This window comes from Pezoporus flaviventris, unplaced genomic scaffold (genome assembly GCF_033815535.1).
Source record: "Pezoporus flaviventris isolate CSIRO_AGI_PZ_B2104156 unplaced genomic scaffold, CSIRO_AGI_Pfla_v1 ptg000001l, whole genome shotgun sequence".
NCBI lineage: Eukaryota > Metazoa > Chordata > Aves > Psittaciformes > Psittacidae > Pezoporus > Pezoporus flaviventris.
In genome coordinates, this window is record NW_026892549.1 from 60,935,604 (window position 1) to 60,954,589 (window position 18,986).

The following is an 18,986-nucleotide window of genomic DNA, read 5'->3' on the forward strand; positions in this document are numbered from 1 at the left end:
AAGTAACCTATGTTCTGTCATGTAGTTGGCTCTGGTATCAAAGATGGACTTGGGACAGCTGTCAACAGGACATTCTCCAAGGACACAGCTGACTCTATGTAATACTGTAGCACAGCCTTGTATCCTCGTTGTTGTAAGTACTCAATCCGTCCATGATCAATAAGCCGTTTACAGAGGCAGCCTATCTCCTTTCGTTCTTCAACTGTAAGTATCCTGGTTTCATAAAAAGGAGGAAAAGAACAATAATGGGTGTCAGAAGAACAGTGTTGTTAATTAACATCAATAGGTAAGCTTAGAAAAAGCTACTTAAATCACTAGAAGTTCAGTTCAGGAAAGCGTGACTTGAAAGATTTTGAAAAGTATGTCCATGAAAATGATATTTTTAAAGTAGAATATTTCTATCAATTAAAAAGTTTCTGTAAAATGAGGCATTTTGAGGACCCCAAAGGGTTTCATGTTTCACTACACACAATGTTCATTTTCTGCAGAAGTCGATTTGCTAGAAAACGATTTCCATACCCTTGTAAAGTATCAGGACCACTCTCTAGCTTGCCGAATGTTTGCTCGTGTTCTTCTGTGTTGTTAGTTTGCTCTTCACTTTCTTCACTTCCAGAGGCTTGCTTTGTGGTTTCTCGCATGCCACAGGTGGCCCAGCTACTCATTCTCTGAAAATAGTGAAATTCTACTGGTCCGAGTCCTACTGATTTAAAGAACTCTCTGCCTACATAATGTGTCCAGTCACACTTGTGATGGCAACACAGCGCAATAACAATTCCAGCTACAGGCTTACAGTCAGCTTCACTGCTTTCATTATCAGCAGAATTGTTGGAAGCCACCTCTGTCTGATCAGTCCTGGAGCGTTTTGGTGCAGGCTCTTCATTTTCTGCATCACAGCAAGTTGTGTAACTTTCAACCAAGCATCTCAAAGCAAGATCTGGGAAAAAACAGATACCCCCCCCCAAAAAAAAAAAAACAACAAAACAACAAAGCAATGAATGCCATGACATTATTTATACAGCCTGCATCCTGGTTGAGAATGTACTTACTACAGAGAACAAAAGTATACACAAACTAAGCCAAAAAGCAACTTGAAAGATAAATAAAAATTACAAGCATCCTTTGAAAACATGAAACCCCTAAATGCTAAATTAATACTACGATACCTCTGGAGCTACTAAGGGTCTTTGGTCTTGAATATTTGTGCTACGCATGTGGATTTAAATTACTCTGGTTAACAAAGTGGCGTATTGTGGGAGGATCTCCTGTAAAACATGCAATTATTTGCTAAAAGTTTGTTATCTAGGGCACAACCTATTTAATATGTGCAGGTACTTCTTAAATGCCTGACTGTGTCATCTTTGTAACAGTACCTATGTAGGTGTCATATCCGTGATGTTTTTCTCTACTTAGTACACATAAAACAGTAGAAACAGTGTATTAGTTTAAAATCATCAGGACAGAAACACAGTCTTCTCATATGTTTGCCTGGCATCCCCTTTCAGACGGGCAATGTAGATTTAGAAAGAAAGATATTTCAGAGTAGAGGCAACAGTGTTATAAAAGATACTTTCAAAAATGTATGACCCATGTCACCACTCACTGTTCTTTGTTCTGCTCTATAAAAAACAAGGCAGGTTTTACTTGTTTCTAAGGTAGCCTTCCATCTATTATCAATATACTATTCCACTGAAGTCAGTATATATTTAGAATGCTATTGCTACATTCACCAGAAAAGGGTTAAAGGGCAAGAAAAGGTTAAAAGGACAGTTTGGAAGCTCAGTCCATTCACATTGTTAAGATCTAGTACCCTAACTTTGTGCAGGTAACACATAGAGAATTCATACCTGTTGCAGCACCACACAAATGCTTCCCAATTCCTACCACTGGGAGTTTTTTCTTCTCCAGAATAGGTACCTTATCTGGAGGGAAAAAAAAAACAAGAAAATAAACACACATACACAAAATCCACAACAATCTCAGAACTTCTATTAGTATAATTAGGACAGTGTTTTTTTCTGGATAAAATAATTTGAGTACACTAAAGAAACAGATGTTTACCACTACTAAAAATACAGTGGTCTGTACATATAGTTACAAGACATCCAAAGGAAAGTTTCTTTTTCTAAAACAAACTAAGAGAATTGAATGCTGTAGCTGAGAAGCACATTTAGCCATTTTAGCTTTTCTATACTGCCTATGAAATGTAAATATGACACTAATGCATCTCCTGATGACAGGTGACCCCACAAATTCTATGTTATTGAGATGCCCAGCACCTCAATGATAGGCAGTACTTTATTCTGCAACCTAACACAAATAATTTAGCCCTGCAAGCTCGAAACAAGCTTCATTTTGTTTATTTCTCACCTATGATGGCCTGTAAGTGTATAAAAAGCAAAACATTTTAAAAGAAATAGACATGTATGTAAGTATCTATGCACACAGCATTAACCTGTGTCCAACCTACCACTGAGAATAATCTTCAAAACCAAGTCCATTTAATCACACTATGTACAAACTGACTTGACCTCCAGTATTCAAAATGTAAAACTAAGACCATTTCAGAATTACACAAGCCAAGAAGGAACTTACTTAAACACAAATGCTGAATATCAACTTGAAGCCTTTCAAATATAGAATCTCTCCTTTGATGTTTTCCATCCACCTGTGTAAACAGAACAAGATTGTTTGGTAGGGCTGGCCACTAGTCATTATCATAGCTGTTAATGCCAGACTTTTTTCCTGGCAGGTCAACATCTGCACATTTCCAACATTATACACCCAGAGTTCTTCCTAATATGTCTGCTTTTGGCAAAGTATGGAATGTAGGCAATCACACTTCCAAAGCTTTTTCAATATAAAGGCTTTATGTTGGTTTTGAAGCTAAAAAGCAAATACTAACAGCTTCAATGAAAACAGTTTAAAAATGATACCCTGCTAATGTGACAGTCTTCTCTTACCTTAAATCGTGTAGTTGCCCTTTCCACAAGCAAAAACTGAACATTTTCAACATTCTGCAAGGCAACATCAACCCAATGGGAGAGCTTTCCTCGCCCAGCTCCAAACTCAATAAAACATCTTCCTGGACCAAGTAAATGTAATTTTTCCATGTTACCTAAAATAGAAGCCTACAAACATCAAAAGATTATTTATGAATGAAGCAAATACACACAGTGAATATTGTAACACCTGGTAGAAAATGATTACTTCATCAAACTGCAGGAGACTTTTTCAGGTCTTCCTTTCCATGAGGGATTAGGGGAAAGATCTTGTGCACAGAGGAAAGGGTTTATAACTTCTGGCTAGTCAGCATTTCTCTGCTCTTCTTCCACTGCTCACAGAACCCCACCCAGATGGAATGGATTTTCAGGATCAGGTACAAATCATAATACTCTTCTCTGCTGATTCTCGAAGGAGCCATCCAAAATACGGGCACTGGACTGGACTGTCTGGGAAGCCTCTGTGCTTGCAGAGTGCTCTCTGCTGCAGTTATACATTTTGATATACATAGGAAAGTAGAGAGTGGGAAGAAAGTATGGGAAATGGACACTTCTCACTTGTAACTTTCTTCTTTCCTAATCTTTGTTTTGCTGCAGTATGCAATCCATCTCCCCTAACACTCCTGCTGTTCAATATACACTAACAATGCAGAAGGTAAACTTAGGCTCACCAACTCTTACAAACTTCTTAGCAAACACAGCATTTTCTTTTTTGGAGCACAGATTTATTGAGCTAATGTAAAATAAGAATATATAAGTAAAAATTCTGAACATCATCACACCATTTATCATCTCAGTATCCCAACGAACTTCTCTTACTAACACTTAACAAAGCAGCCATTCCAAGGTTATATATATTTTTATATATATATATATATATATATATATACACATATGCTATCATTTGAAGAGCGTAGTTATACTGTATACCAGATTTCCTTTATGTGGAGTGACCAGCATTATGAATGCAGTCACTCAAATTTACAGAAGCAGAATTCCACATGTTTAAAAATATCTATAGCTATCAGTAAAGCAGTGTCCATACCTGTTGTTTCAAGTGTTTGAAAGCAGATTCCCCATTCCTTGGGTCATTTAAGGCTTCTTGTAAAGCCTGGTGGGACAGTATTTGTTCCTTAACGTGAAATTCCAGGCCTGCATGCAAATGCAAAGCTTTTAGGTAAAGGTTTCCAGTTTCTATGAGTTTCTGGTTTTGTAACATATTCAGACGTGAGTTCAATCTGCAGCACTAACAAAATAGTCTGTTGGGAGCATAAATCTATCATGTATGTTTATCAGAGTTGTGTTGTTAACTGTATTTGATGGGAAACAAAAAACATAAAAGGAAGAGAAAAAAATTACTGCTACTGCTGAACCCAGGACAGCTATCTAACAAAGATCAGTGTTTTAGCATTCTCTCAATATAGTTTATTCTTCTGAGTAAAATTTACCTATGGGAGGATTGTCTGTGCCTTGATGATAATGACTTCATGTGTTTAATGCCAAGTATCTCACATTTTCATAGATATCCAACAACAAATCTAATAATGAAATATTTAATCAATTAAATGTAAAACATTTTCAGAATTAAGGAAGCTCACCATTACTTGCTTTTTTCAACTTGATAATTAAGTTCTCCAGCTCTTCTTTGGATAGAGAAGAGAGAGGTACCTTTTTAAGGAGGAAAAAAAGGAAAGAAAGCACCACCCATAAATACAAGACCTTTCTATTTTTGCTAGCTCTTAAGTCATACCAAAAATTACAACACGTTTTGTAGGGACTGAGCTTTAGAACAAATAAATGTACTCACCTGTTTTTCTGGTATTTCTGCTACATCTTTTAAACCTGCATTAATATCTTGAACAAAATAGACCTTTAAAAAGAAAAGGAAATCCGATTATGCTAATTACCAGGAAGCAAAAAGCAGAGTTCTTCAGTGTTTCTTATCATAAGGTACATAGTAAGAGGAATATACTGAAGAAGAAGATATTCCAAGTATTTTTTCCTCTATAGTCTGCCCCTGAATCCCAAGCAGAAATGACGGTTCTGACACATTTTAACTAGATTGAACAAGTGAGAAGAGTTAAGCTGTCAGTGCTTACTAGACTGATCCCAAAGACCCTTTTAAGACTTCTCAGGTGATGCTGAATGTACAATACTGGTAAGGCAGAAAGGCAAACAATAAAGAAGCCATCTCTCTCCGAGGAATCTCTCACCAAGCATCTGAAACGAATGGCGTTGTGAAAGACTGTTCTCGGAGGTTAGCAAAACATTAATTCAGCATTTTCATTTGGAACTACAAGAACTGAACAGCTGTACTGAACTACAGCGACAGGGCATGTGGAGGATGTGAATTCCATCCCAGCAAGTAGTTACTCAGGTTCCATGCTGCCCTTACTGCAGCGCTTGCTGTCCTCCAGTTCACAGCTACTGTCAGCACAATCAGTTCTCTGCAAAGCTGTAATGTTTAGGGTCTTCGGTGGAAAGGAAGTAGTGTTATATTTACACTGCACTTACTGGCTTTGGCTTCTCTCTTGAATTACATTTCTTTAAATGTTTTTGTAGTTGGTCTTCATACACCGTGCTAAAATCCAAAAGGGGAAACAAATTAAGTAATGGCACTTATCATGTGAACTCTTGCAAAGAATATAAAAACCATTTATTTTACTTACTGTTTTGGATCAAGAGGACATGGAATCCTTTTTCTGCCATTTTCCTCCTAGTAACAGAAGAAAGGTTTTAGACGCCACTTCAGCATGCGTTCAGTATCCCTGTTCCAGAAAAGCTGTTGCGGGACACCCGAGGTTCATAAAGCATCTATTCGGAGACAGGGAGGTTAACCGGGATAGCGACACCGGGACAGGAATTTAACATGTGATTGGATCCTAACAGAATAAACCTGCAGGGCGATGGCAGCGCTACTGCCGGGCTGAGTGACAGCCCCAGCCCATCCCTTCAACAATACCGCCGGGGCTCCCCTCACGCCAGGAGCCGGCCCTCCCCAGCGGGAGAGGGGGCACAGCGCGGTACCTCCTGCTGCCCGTGCTCCCCGCAAAAGCGCCTCCCGGGCGCCGGGATCATCTTGCAGAAGCGCTTCTTCTTCTCCACGAAGTAGGCGCACCGCCCCGGCACCGGGCAGCCGCGGCCCGCTGCCGGCGCCGCCATTGCCGTCCCAGCGCCCCCCGCGGCCACTGCCTCCCCTCCATGTTGAGGCTCCTCCTCCGCGGGAGCTGCGCGCGAAGTTCGGAGCGCAAGATGGCGGCGGAGAGGCTGTTCAACCGGCCCGTGTGTGTGCAAGTGAGGTGCCCGGGCTGCGAGGAGAGGTGAGGGGGGTTTGGTGGCCTCGCCGCCGAGCGGAAACTTTACTGCATCCTGTAGGAGAACGGCTTGCAGAGCGGCAGGCTTTGTCCTCCTCTCTTTCTCTCTTTTCTCTGTATTGTGCCCTAACAGCTGATGGGTAGAGGCAGCGTCCTGCGCGCGGTGAGCTCGGTAGTTGCCTGCGTTCTTCTTGCTTTGGGGCTGCTAATGGGGACCCTTTGCGTTAAGGGGTCGCGGCGAGGCTGGAGGTAGTCAGTGAGAGCTGGGGCGGCTGCTGTGGTGTCTTACCTGGGGAGAGGGAAGCGAGAGGGCCGTGGTGGGGAGGAAACACCCAGGGGCTGTACAGAAACAAGAGGCCCCCCTTGCAGGCGACGGGGGGGGGGGGGGGGGGGCTGGGATTTCTGCCTCGAAATAGGTGCATTATTGTTCCCTACAGGCCTGACAGGAGGTTGTAGTGAGGTGGGGTCGGTCTCTGCTCCCAAGGAACAAGGGACGGGAAAGAGGAAACGGCCTCAAGCTGCACCAGGGGAGGTTTAGATGGAGCTGAGGAACAATTCCTTCCCCAGAGGGTGCTCAGGCTTTGGAACAGGCTGCCCAGGGCAGGGCTGGAGTCACCGCCCTGCAAGTGTTCACACACCGTGGAGACGAGGCCTCAGTGCCATGGGTTAGTGGTGGCCTTGGCAGTGCTGGGGAACGGTTGGACTGGGTGAGCTTAAAGGGCTTTTCCAGCCCCGCTGGCTCCCTCCCCTCGCCCTCTCAGTTCTGAAGCCCGGCGGGCGGGGCCGCTGTTTGCGAGTCTCCCAGGCCGCAGCGGTTACCCCGCCGGCAGGACGCCGCCGACTCCTCGCAGCCTGCAGCTGGCCTCACAGCGGCCTCCGGCAGCGTTTCAGCTCCCTCGGTGCTGGCCCGGCGTGCCCACACGTCTGTCCCGATAGGGTTGTGCCGAGTGATAAGGCGATGTGGCTGCACTCGTGTGTGTGGCTCAGTAGTGGTGGTTGGGAAAGCACAGGAATCCTAGAATCACAGACTGGTTTGGAAAGGACCTTAAGCCCATCCAATTCCAACCCCTGCCATGGGCAGGGACACCTTCCACTAGAGCAGGTTGCTCCAAGCCCCTGTGTCCAACCTGGCCTTGAACGCTGCCAGGGATGGGGCAGCCACAGCTTCTCTGGGCACCCTGTGCCAGCGCCTCAGCACCCTCACAGGGAAGAGCTTCTGCCTTAGATCTAACCTGAACTTCCCCTGTTTCAGTTTGAACCCATCACCCCTTGTCCTGTCACTACAGTCCCTGGTGCAGAGTCCCTCTCCAGCATCCCTGTAGCCCCCTTTAAGACACTGGAAGCTGCTCTGAGGTCTCCACACAGCTTCTCTTCTCCAGGGTGAACAGCCCCAATGTTCTCAGCCTGTGCCTGTATGGGAGGTGCTCCAGCCTCTGATCATCCTTATGGCCTCCTTTGGACTTGCTCCAGCAGCTCCATGTCCTTCTTATGTTGAGGACACCAGCACTGCACACAGTGCTCCAAGTGGGGTGCAGTGTCTATTCAGCATGCAGTGAATTTCAGTAACGTAGGTCCTATCTGGATTAGACTGTGTGTGCAGGTGTTAGGGCTGCTCTGGCTCTCCCATGTTAGGAGCACAGGAAGGCTGATGTCTGTGGGTATATTCTGTAATGCAAGTAACTTCTTGGATGGATCACTCAGCAAGAAGTAAATGAAGACAAGGTAGCACAGTACAAATGATTGTGAAGTTTCAGCAGTTGTTAACAAATTTCAGACTTTTGCAAAGGTTCCAGCTTCTGGGCAAAGTTTCAAACCTCGCTATTTAAAGTTTGGCCGACAACAAGCAATAAAAAGCCTGAGCTGACTGAGGAGCTGTAATGATTACTGAAACTGTGGGGCTTTCAGGTATCTTAGTAGTAGTCATCACTGGACACTTTTGTGATATTCCTGCCTAAGTTTGTGGCTTTGGAATGTTATCTGATTCCTGTAATACAGCTACGAACACATGGTGTTTGAATATTGTTTTCTTGATTTGTTACTAAGCTTCATCTTTTTTTTGCATGCAGGAGATTAAATGTTCGGGTGAATATTGAGCTACTGTCCATTTCTAATCCTGTTCATAAGAAGGTTTGTGAATTTAGTTATATTTGTGTCATTTACTAGGTATTAATCTCAATTTTATTGTATAAGAGGACAAATGGGCAAAGGAAAAACAAAATAGAATATTCGTATGTCTGTCACTTGCCCTTATTTCAATTTAGATGTAATTTCTAGAGTAATTTAGTTGATGTGGTATGATGTCTTCTAGCCTTTTGGCCCTCTCAGTTTGGCAGCTCATGGGTTGTAGTAAACTTTGAAATTAAAAGTATTCAGAGACCCTCAGAGGAACCCCAGTGAGAGCTTGAGAGCAGTCTTGCTGTAAATGTACTGAACATTGAGGAATGTGGAGCAGCAGTTGTCTTTGCAAAAATCTCATCTTAACCAGCCAGAATGCCAACTTGTGGATAAATGTAACATTTTGTTATTGATAAGTGGTAGTCTTGGAATGTTTGGAATTCATCCAGTGGAGATAGAAAGGATGTACTAAATTTGCAGTAAAATAAAGTCTTTCTCAGGGAAAATAGCAATGAGATTACTGTTGGAGGTTATATCCTTTATATATATAATATATATGTATAAAAATCTTTTTTTGTTTATGTCTAATTTGTCAGTTAAACTGTGCATCCACCTACCATGATGTTAAGATGTCATTAGTTTTAGTGTTACTGAGTAAAGATTTGTTTGTAAAGGAGTACAGCAATTGTTTTGTAAGATTCTGCTAACTGTGCATGATAATATTAGGTGCGAAGAAGCAGTTTAGCTAAGGACCATGTACCGAGGTGCAGCCTGTGTCAGGCTGGAGTGGGCTGACATTAGTTTTAACATAAGCTGCTTGCACATATAAATCCACCTCCAATTAAGAGTTTTGTTAGCGTTGCTGGCATCTGAATCACTGAAACTGGTTTCGGATTTCTACGTGTAGGTGTGCTGTGGTCACGTCAGTTACGTTGGAGGAGCTGTCAGGTTTCTACTTCCTTTCTTTCCTTGCCTGGGGAATACTACATTCTTCACACAGGTTTGAGCCTCATTACAGAGAGCCTGGGCCTGCAGTAGCAGGTGTTTAGCGTAAGCCCAGCCTTGCGGTAAAAGACTAAGGTTTACCAAGGAGGCAGCTTTTCCAAAGCACTGTGTACACCTCCAGCAAACAAATGAGTTTGCTTTTAAGTCTAAGTAGTATAGTGCTACAGTTTTCCATAGGGGCTTACTCAAACACATAAACTCTTCAGAAGGTTGTTTCTTAAACTTCTAGGAGCAGTATGCTATGAAAACCTTCCAGTTACGGGAATTATGTGTTTGTGATCTATTACAGTGCTGCCAGTCCTATTTCATGATGAGGAAAAATAGCACATAGTTTTCTTTCTGCAGAATGTTGAAGACGCATTGAACTTTGAAGCCTCAAAGGTGCTCAAGGTTGAAGTTTTTTACTTGGTTTATTTTTGTGAGGAAGTTTTCTCAGTTTTTCCCACTGTAATGTTTGCAATTGTGTTAAATGTTAATGTTTTCCGCCTTCAAATGAGTTGCCACAGTTCTATCTTAATGTGTGGTTAAACAGTAAAAACATTAAATATTGTTTGCAGTATTGGTTTACAATGTTTAAACAATCCTACAGGATGGTTTATGGTATTTTAAATCATATTTAAATGTCTGTCTTCAGGATTTAGCTGTTCGATTGACTGATGATACCGATCCTTTTTTCCTTTATAACCTTGTCATATCTGAGGAAGATTTTCAAAGGTAAGTGATATTGTCATGTCTTGTATGTGAATCATTTCCAAATGACAAAAAAGAATGAAGGAATATTTTTAGCTTAGAATGGTTATCATAGAATTTCAGTTTTGGCATTTTTCTCTTGTGAAGTTTTGTCAGAATTTTGGTGATATTGTTCTCCCTGGCCATTCAGTGAAACAGCCATGTACAGGAAAATGATCTGGCTCAGGTTTATTCAGATGAGTGACAGAATCCTGATGTTAACTTCCCTGCATATAGCTACAGTACCGCAGTTCATATTCCTACTTCCATCTTCTGTTTATTGTAACTACTTCACATAGACTCTTGTATGCATGTGAAGTATTCCAGGCAATACTTGCAAGAGGAAAGTCTGTTTGCCTGGACAGGGACTCTCGGAACTGAGCTCGCGTCTTCTGGGTTTCTTGCATGCTAACTGCATTGCCGAGTCTCAGTTTGCTTCACTTGCTCAGAATTCAGCCATCAGATTTGGGCGTCCGGCATGATCTGCTTTGTTGTTTGGATAAAGTCTTGATAAAGGTTGAGTCTCCCCTCATTGTCCTTTGCTTCTTTCATGTGCCCCTATCTACTCTGTGCTGTAAGGAAGGCATCTACTCAGAGGACTACATTTATTGTTCCACGGTAACTTATTTGAAGTCTTGAAGACAAAAATGTCCTCTGTTGATTGCTATCGAAGATGTGATTATATTTCTTCTGCATTCAGGATTGAAAATACTCTGCTGATGAACTTTAATTGGCATGATAAGAATTAGTTCTTTCCACTGGTATAAACAAAGTATTTTCTAGGAAATTAATAACTCTCCTATATATTGTTAATTTTTTCCCCCTCACCCTGTTTCTACAGTTTAAAGTCCCAGCAGGGTCTCCTGGTGGACTTCTCTGCTTTCCCACAAAAATTTATCGATTTGCTTCAGCAGTGCATTCAGGAACAGAATAAAGATATCCCAAGGTAGGTCATAAGTGAGTGCCATGTTACTCTGTGTGTATGTTGGGAGTCCTTAAAATACTTGTTAGCTGATCTGCTGGAGAAGGGTTCATAAAACGAGAGAACCTTCTCTGGATGTGTCTGAGCATCAGTTGGTGGTAGTTACTGACAAAACTTAAGTCTTTTGAGGACAGAGCAGTGGGATTGATATCCAGTGATAGTCTCCCCACCTGATCTCGAGCTGGCAAGCTTCCCAAGCTGGCAGATGAGCAGGGGTGCAGCACTGCTCCTTTTCTTTTAATGCTTTAGTGGGAGAGAGCTGCTCTGAATTTCATGGAGTTGTGTTTCATAGGAGAAGGCAAAGTTATAAGGCATTCTGGCAAGGATGATTTTCTGTCTTTCATTTCAGTGTTCAGATATTAAAGTGTGAGGGGGACAACCTGAGCTCCACTCTCCCTGTAGCAGCCTTTTCCCATGTTTCTGTTTGTGTGGGTATCAAGGGAGGCCTTGTGCAGAGCACACAGCTCCACTCTAGTAGTCAGGCCATTTCCTAAAGTATATAATGTGGGCTATGATTTTTCCTAGGCTGTAGGATACCTGAAAGTCAGGAGTCTACTTTCCTCTCCAGTTTGGTTACAAAAGCCTTACTTGGTTTTGGACTCCTAAGACATGGTTCTGAAAATTGTACAAATAGACTGCTTAGTTTTGTACATTTCTTATTCTTAATTGCAAGCCTTTTAGTTGCTACTTGTTTGTAGTATTAACTACAACATAGGGATCACATTTCATAGTTCAGACAAAAGCTGGACTGTCTTTTCTTGTACGTACAAAAATATATTTTATTTGAAAATAGTTTGTAGGATCTATGAAGATAGTGTCATGAAAAGAAATGTGCTAAACACCTGATTATTTCTCTTTTCCCTAGGTTTTTGCTGCAGTTAGTGTCTTCAGCATCTGTTCTAGATCACACACCTGTCTCTTTAAATGTAGTGGAGACAAACCCTTTTAAACACCTTACCCACCTCTCTCTCAAATTCCTACCAGGAAATGATGCAGAAATAAAGAAGTTTTTAGCCAGCTGTTTGAAGTGCCTCAAGGTAAAATGAAAAATTGACATAGCTGTCACTGCTCTGTGTACCTGAGCATTTTTGTCAGTCTTAATAATACTTCAGAAGCGTTTATCAAATTGTATGTTTTGGTTTATTGTTTTACTTTAGCTCATATATGTCATTGCATGCAGTTATTTGGGTGCAAGTTTTAAACCGAAATTGTTACTGTCACTCTAGCAAGGAAAATGCTACGTGTATATTCAGCAAAGCTGGCAGGAAATCAGGTATTTTACACATGCAGTGCACGGAGAGTGCAGCTGGTGAATGCTCCAGTGTCTCAGCTTCACAGCCTTGTGCTCATTGCCACAGCAACAGCAAAAATAAAACCCTGTAAACTTTCATGCTCTTTGTTGTGCAGTTGTTTTAGGAAAGCATGCCTGTGTGTGTAATTCTGAGGCTTCATGGACTTCAAAGGGCTAGTAGCTATAAATAGCAAACTAAAATTGTGATGTTGGTGCACTTGCTAGCACTTGTAGCTTGCTAGGTTTTATTGAAAGAGAAGGTAATGCTCTCATAGTTTGACTGTTGTCTATTCAGTTTCATAGCCTGGGATTGTCTCCTTTGCTGGGCTGTCATGTTTATACCCATCTAATAAGCCATTTCAATCCATACATTTGCAGTAGTTCAGTAGATCTGTTGTTCATGCAACTCATTTGTAAGCAAGACTTTATGATACTATTCCCTTATAGAAAATTGTTAAGAGTTTATTAGGGGTTTTACCTTGTATCTAATGCCTTTAAAATTTATTTTAATCTTCCTGAATGTGAAGTTTATTAAATAAGATGATTTTTCCACAAATATAATGGATATTTGTTGCTTAGGCAGGGTATGCTGATGAAATGGAAGCTAACTACTACTTGTATTTTGGGAGCTAAGGTTTTGACTTGATGTCACTTTGTACATAGGAAGACAAACTGATGTTGGAAGAAAAGCTTAGAAAAACTGAAGAGGATCTTACCAGACAGCTGAGCTACACTCAACAGGTAACATACAGCTTTACCTTCCCTTTGTTTGCACTTTGTTTTAATCTGTAGAAATGTACCTTCTTGTGGGCTGGTTGGTTAGCCGCTACCTAGCCAGGGTAATTGACTTTGAGTGAGTGAAAAGAATGTCAGTCTGTTGGAGCAGAACAAGCAAAGGATGTAACTGGAGAATAAAATGTATTTCTTAGAGTACCAAACCAGGATTTCACTTCATTTGGAACAGAGGTCTGTCTGTGTATGCACATGCACGTTATGTACTATACTAGAGCACTTTGTATTATAAGGGTAAGGAACATCAGCAGATACTTATTTTCACTCCTAAACAGTGGTTGGAAGAAAATTCAGTTGGAAATGAAGATTCTTCTATCCACAGTGTTGGAAAGGTGCTCTTTAGCTTCTCAGTGCCTTACTTTCCTGCTTATAGAATGATGTTTAAATTCTGTTAAGGTATCCTGTTTAAAGATATTTTGACATCTGGTGCTGAAATCTAGAATTTTCTTAAGAATTCAATGTCTCTCTTTTTAAGAAGTAACGGTAAAGAATCATTCAGTATTAACTGAAGTGCTTAAATTTGTAAAACTCTATTTGCATTGTCAAACTTCAACAGAGCTTGTCAGAGAGAAACCGGGAACTTGACAAACTAAAACATGAGTGGACATCACATACTACAGCTCTAACAAACAAACACACCCAGGAGCTGACAAATGAAAAGGAGAGAGCTCTCCAGGTATGGCAACAGAGGAGACTTGACAATATTCTTGCACATGAAAGTTTCCTGCCTTTATTTTCAGCTTCACTGAATAACTGCTGGGTTTCCTTTCTTCTCACAGGCACAAGCTCAGTACCAACAACAGCATGAACAACAGAAAAAGGAACTGGAAAATGTACATCAGAAAAGTATTCAGCAGTTGCAGAACAGACTCTCGGAACTTGAGGTCATCAATAAGGATCTAACAGAAAGGAGATACAAAGGAGACTCCACAGTCAGAGAGCTGAAAGCAAAGCTTTCTGGAATAGAAGATGTATGCTTTATTATTTCCCATAACCAAACTTCCTAGTTTTAGAGCATTCACACTGCCTGCCTGTGCGTGTAATAGAAAATATAGCATATTAATTTTGTTCTGCTAATACTCGTTCCACATGATGTTACTCTTTAGATATAGGTCTTTAAATTACTACTGCAGGTTTTCTTTAAAGATCAAATTCCTTCCCAACATTCTAGGAATGTCAAAGAGCAAAGCAGGAGGTGCTGTCGCTGCGTCGGGAGAACAGTACTCTGGATGCTGAGTGCCATGAAAAAGAGAAGCTCATCAACCAGCTACAGACACGGGTTGCTGTTCTGGAGCAAGAGATCAAAGACAAAGATCAGCTAGTTATTAGAACAAAAGAAGTACTGGATGCGACACAAGAACAAAAGGTTCCTTCAAGTTTCAAAATAGTTTCCTCCAAAGCCCTGTAGAACATGAAGTGCAGCCTCCATAGCTTAGCAGCTGAGCAATTTTTATGAATACAGCAAGGAAGCTTTCAGATGGAGTTAAAGATTCTAAATTACAGCGTAACAAGTACACTCGATTCAGTTTCACAAGGGTTGCTACTGTGTTAGTATTGTGGTAGTGGAGTACAGTTAGTGCTAGTTCTTGTGAACAAAAAATGGGTGAATTTGACTGAAATTTGACTGAAAAGCAAAGACTGAATTTCTTGTGAGGATCAGTCCTCAGAATTCCTGAGGTGCTCCTTGAAATCACCAGCAATGTCTGTCACATCTTTATAACACTGTTTTCAATGTTGTCTTAAAGGTGATCCTGGAGGAGAGCACGGAGAAAAAACACAGTCATATTGAAAAACTAGAGGCAACCATTAAGTCGCTGTCAGCTGAACTGCTTAAGGTTTGTTTAAGCAAACATCATTGTTATGAAATGTCTTCTTTAGTTTCAGGGGTTTATCTTGAGAGTATCTGGTGATTTTTCTTCTCACTAGGCCAATGAAATTATCAAGAAGTTACAGGGAGATCTGAAAACGCTCATGAGCAAATTAAAATTGAAAAACACAGTAACAATTCAGCAGGAAAAGCTCCTGGCAGAAAAGGAAGAGAGACTTCAGAAAGAGCAGAGGGAACTGCAGGAGGTCGGACAGTCTCTTCGAATGAAAGAGCAGGAGGTACTGACATGTTAACCCTCCCTCCTACAGATGTTACTGTGCAGGGTGTTGGGTTTGATGGGTTTTAACTTAATTACAGCAATAAGGTCTTAAATCTTCCCATGGAATAGAAAGTACCCTTTTAGTTTAACACATTTAAATGTGTAATCAGCTTTTAATTTGTTCTTTTTAAACTGATGGGGGGCTCTTCCCCATCTGTTCCATCCACCCATATGGAACAGAACTGAATTGTGTTAAGAGTCCAAAGCAGTGCAATTGACATCCTTCAGAGGGCAGATTCGTGTGGAAGCTGGGGAAGGAGGCAGGAACAGGGTGAACTTTTCCTTCCATCAAATGTATTCTCCTGCTTAGTCTTTGCATTGTTTAATCATAAAAAGTGAAGAGCAGAAAGGTTTCTGGCTGCCCCTAACTAAAAGTAGGGCTTACCTGGAAGGAGTTATCATCCTGCTCCTGTAAAATACTGGGCCGGGACTTCCTTAACTTTAGAACAACTCCAGTTTGTAGTAGCACCTGATGGTGTTGTCATTCTTTTATGGGAATATTGCAGGTTTGCAAGCTGCAGGAGCAGCTGGAAACCACCATGCAGAAGCTGGAGGAAAGTAAACAGTTACTGAAAACAAATGAGAATGGTAGGTCTGTGAAATCTCCTTTCTTCTGCTGTAACAATGATGTAGCGATCTACCTGCTCCTGCAAGTTAACGGGAGCAACTACAGTGCTTCACCTGTGTGCTGCTGTTTTGTAGAGAGGTTGTTGTTGTTTATGGAAAATAAGCTGCTGTCTGTGGTCTCTACATGCAGCTCCGGGTTGTTGCATGCCCACAACTTCCTTTGGTGCTTGGGGTAGTGTGTGTGGTGGGGCTAATGCTGGAGGAGGGACAAGAATGCATGTAGGGCTGGAGGAACCTGGAGCAAAAGGGCTTTTTGTGAGACTGGGGCTTCTAGTGCTGCTTGAGCTTAAAGATGGAAAAGAGCACTCTGAGCTGTCATTTGTTTCTTTGAGGAAGGGCTGCTCGCTGTTGTGAGCAGCTTGTAAGAGGTGGGAAGCAAGCTTGGCCTCTGTCTTCTCTTGTCAGTAATCACATGGTTAAACAAACAGCTGAATGAAATCCAGATGACAAAGAAGCTGGAGACTTCTGCAAGTGCTCATGCTGGTGTTAGGACTGCTATCTCTCCTCATGGCATGGTAAGGTACAACTAGAGCGGGGCAGTGACGTAGTTGTTGCCTTAAATGTATGGCCTTAAAAGAGGGAAAAACAAAATGTGCTTTTATCTTCCTTGGGCCTTAGTGTGTGTGTGTATGTGTGTGTGTGTGGTGAATTATGGGGAGTTTTGGTCTTTGTTTTTTGTGGGGATTTTTTCTGCCTTTTGTTTTCTAATAACACCCTGTTGGGTGCTACTTAATGCCCTGACCCTCCTCAGGGAGACTTTTCTAAGCTCTCATCTATTAGAATACGCAAACAATGCAAAATTACCTTGGAAAAGATGCACAGGGTGAAAGGGGAAGAAAAGAGGAGGTGACATTTTTGTGTTGTGAGGTTACCTACCTCACAACAGTTATATTTACCTAGTGTACTCTTTGAGTACTCTTACTAGTAGTGATATTGAGAAGCATGAAAATAAGGGGTAAGATCCTGCTGTCTTTGTTAAATTCCACAGTGTATTGGTTCTCACCTTGGCCCCATGTACGCAGGCTGTTGTCACCTGGCAGTGGGTGAACTGCTTGTTCAGTAGTGAAAGGGCATATCCATGTAAAGAGGTCTCTGAGTTATAGCTGGTTACAATTAATGTGTTGACCAGTGACAGGGTGTGTAATTGTACAGCTTATTATGAGATTATAGTTATTAGCTGAGAGTGCTCAATTCCTCTAAGTATTTAAAGTTACACGTTTTCATTAAGAAAAAGTGGTTTTCTTACCACTGGGAAGCCTCAGGCAAGCATTAACTTTGCGTTAGTTATTAAGTTTGGAATTTTGAATCTCTAAACAATCACTTCAAGAATTGTTTTCCTCCTTTATGGATGTATTCTATTTCTCTTACAGCATGAACGGCCGTCCTTTCCCAGCTCAGGGATCAGTCATCCCATTTCTCCTTTATATGCCTTCCAGAACTTCACGGAACCAGCACACACCAAAACCATCAGTTCCCAGCCTCCAGGACCAAAGGCAGGCACTTGGACTTTTCTGTTTGGTTCAGAATGTTGATGGCATAAAATAGCAAAGCTTTAATGTTCTGGGTATTTCTCCAAATGCCTAAGTATTTACTGTATATCCCAGTGCATCTTAAACCCTGTCTCAAATGGTATCACTATTAGCAATAGCTAATGCTTGGGTTTAGGTTGCTCCTTTTTGCATGCTTTGCTGCACAGAAGGGCTAGGTGGGGGATAGAAACACTGAGCCCTGCAAAGTTCTCTCTGTGAATACACTTAGTGGAGTGGTTCTCTTTCACCTGCAACTCTTTTGTGTCTGCAGATCCAGCTTAACACCCAGCTTCCTAAAATGAATCGATGTTCAGATGTGCAGACAGTGACTGCAACCAGTCATCCAGCAAATAAGGAGAAGTAAGTGTTGGTGGGTGCATTTTTAGGACTGTAGGGTTTTTGTTTATTAAATGATTTTATGAAGCCATTTGTGTTCCATGTGTGTCTGGAACCGAGCAAAACGTTCCAAGTACTAAGCTTGTTCAGTACTGCCTTTGACCAGCAACATGTTCAGGCATTTGAAGTTGTGGCAGCCTGAACCGGTCACTGGGCATGGTTTGTGGACATCAGCTGAAGAGCCATGCTTTCAGGAGGGAGTCCCAAGGAACAGAAAGCCATTGTCCCTCCTGGTGACATATATAAGGGTACTGGGTGATAGGTCAGACAAGAGATGAGTTCTAGGCTGTTCTTAACTTTTAAATGATAAAGTTCAGAGGAATGCAGTCCTTCTACCTGAAGTTCAGGTTTTTCTGAATGAGTCTTTGTTCACATTTGTTGGAAGTAGCAGTGTATTAACGTGTGCGTTAAACTTTAATTGGCCTTTTTCTTTCTAGTGGTGGCAATTTGGGGCTGGATTCGAAGTATTTCAAGAGGAAAGATGACAGCATTCCTTTACGAGGGCTTAGTCAAAATACACTCAACTCAGGTATGTATGGAAATAGTAAAACGGGACCTTATTTGAAACGTAATAACAGTTCTGGTTCTATGACCACTGTCTTGTTTCTGCTGCTCTACAGAGTATCTGAAACCCTACTTGCCACCAAAAGCCACACCATCACCGAAAGCTGCAGCAACACCAGCCTCAGCTTATTTTCCTGGATAGCAGACAGGGTTCCAACAGTAGGAATCCTCTCTTAACCCCGGGGGGAGTTTTGGATGCACTGTAATAAGGTATTAGTAAAGTATCGGTGTGAACTGACATGATTTTATAACTCTGGATCTCTTTTCTTTGCAAAAGGTGTGTTGACTGACACTGATGACTTCTCAGGATGCGTAAGCCTAAGGGAAAGATAAAGCTTTAAGCAGCCTCAGCCTTGGCGAGACCCTGCAGTTGTGCAGTGTCCGCCTGGTGAGCCTGTAGTCTTCCTAAAACCCACCCGAGTGCGCTGACCTTTGTATCGCAGGCATTGATGAGTGTGTTTTGTAACGGGAGAGCTGGACATGCCAGCATTCCCTG

The 18,986-nt window shown here is 41.7% G+C and overlaps 2 protein-coding genes across 2 annotated transcripts; one reads left to right on the forward strand and one right to left on the reverse strand.

Annotated features, from left to right (window-relative positions):
• Positions 1–70: 70 nt before the first annotated feature.
• On the reverse strand, positions 71–6,290 carry TRMT13 (tRNA methyltransferase 13 homolog). Its single transcript, XM_061460957.1, has 10 exons — positions 6,027–6,290; positions 5,669–5,715; positions 5,514–5,580; positions 4,807–4,869; positions 4,598–4,667; positions 4,045–4,151; positions 2,961–3,128; positions 2,593–2,665; positions 1,845–1,919; positions 71–934 (listed from the first exon to the last, which is right to left on the reverse strand). Exons 1-10 carry the CDS (start codon positions 6,159–6,161, stop codon positions 453–455), a joined length of 1,287 nt encoding a protein of 428 aa, XP_061316941.1. The 5' UTR covers positions 6,162–6,290; the 3' UTR covers positions 71–452.
• SASS6 (SAS-6 centriolar assembly protein) lies at positions 6,205–18,730 on the forward strand. The gene is made up of 17 exons (XM_061461015.1): positions 6,205–6,319; positions 8,380–8,440; positions 10,068–10,147; positions 11,004–11,108; positions 12,010–12,181; positions 13,099–13,176; positions 13,784–13,903; positions 14,007–14,198; positions 14,399–14,593; positions 14,973–15,062; positions 15,154–15,333; positions 15,881–15,962; positions 16,407–16,516; positions 17,372–17,494; positions 17,802–17,890; positions 18,364–18,455; positions 18,547–18,730. Exons 1-17 carry the CDS (start codon positions 6,252–6,254, stop codon positions 18,630–18,632), a joined length of 1,923 nt encoding a protein of 640 aa, XP_061316999.1. The 5' UTR covers positions 6,205–6,251; the 3' UTR covers positions 18,633–18,730.
• Positions 18,731–18,986: the final 256 nt, after the last annotated feature.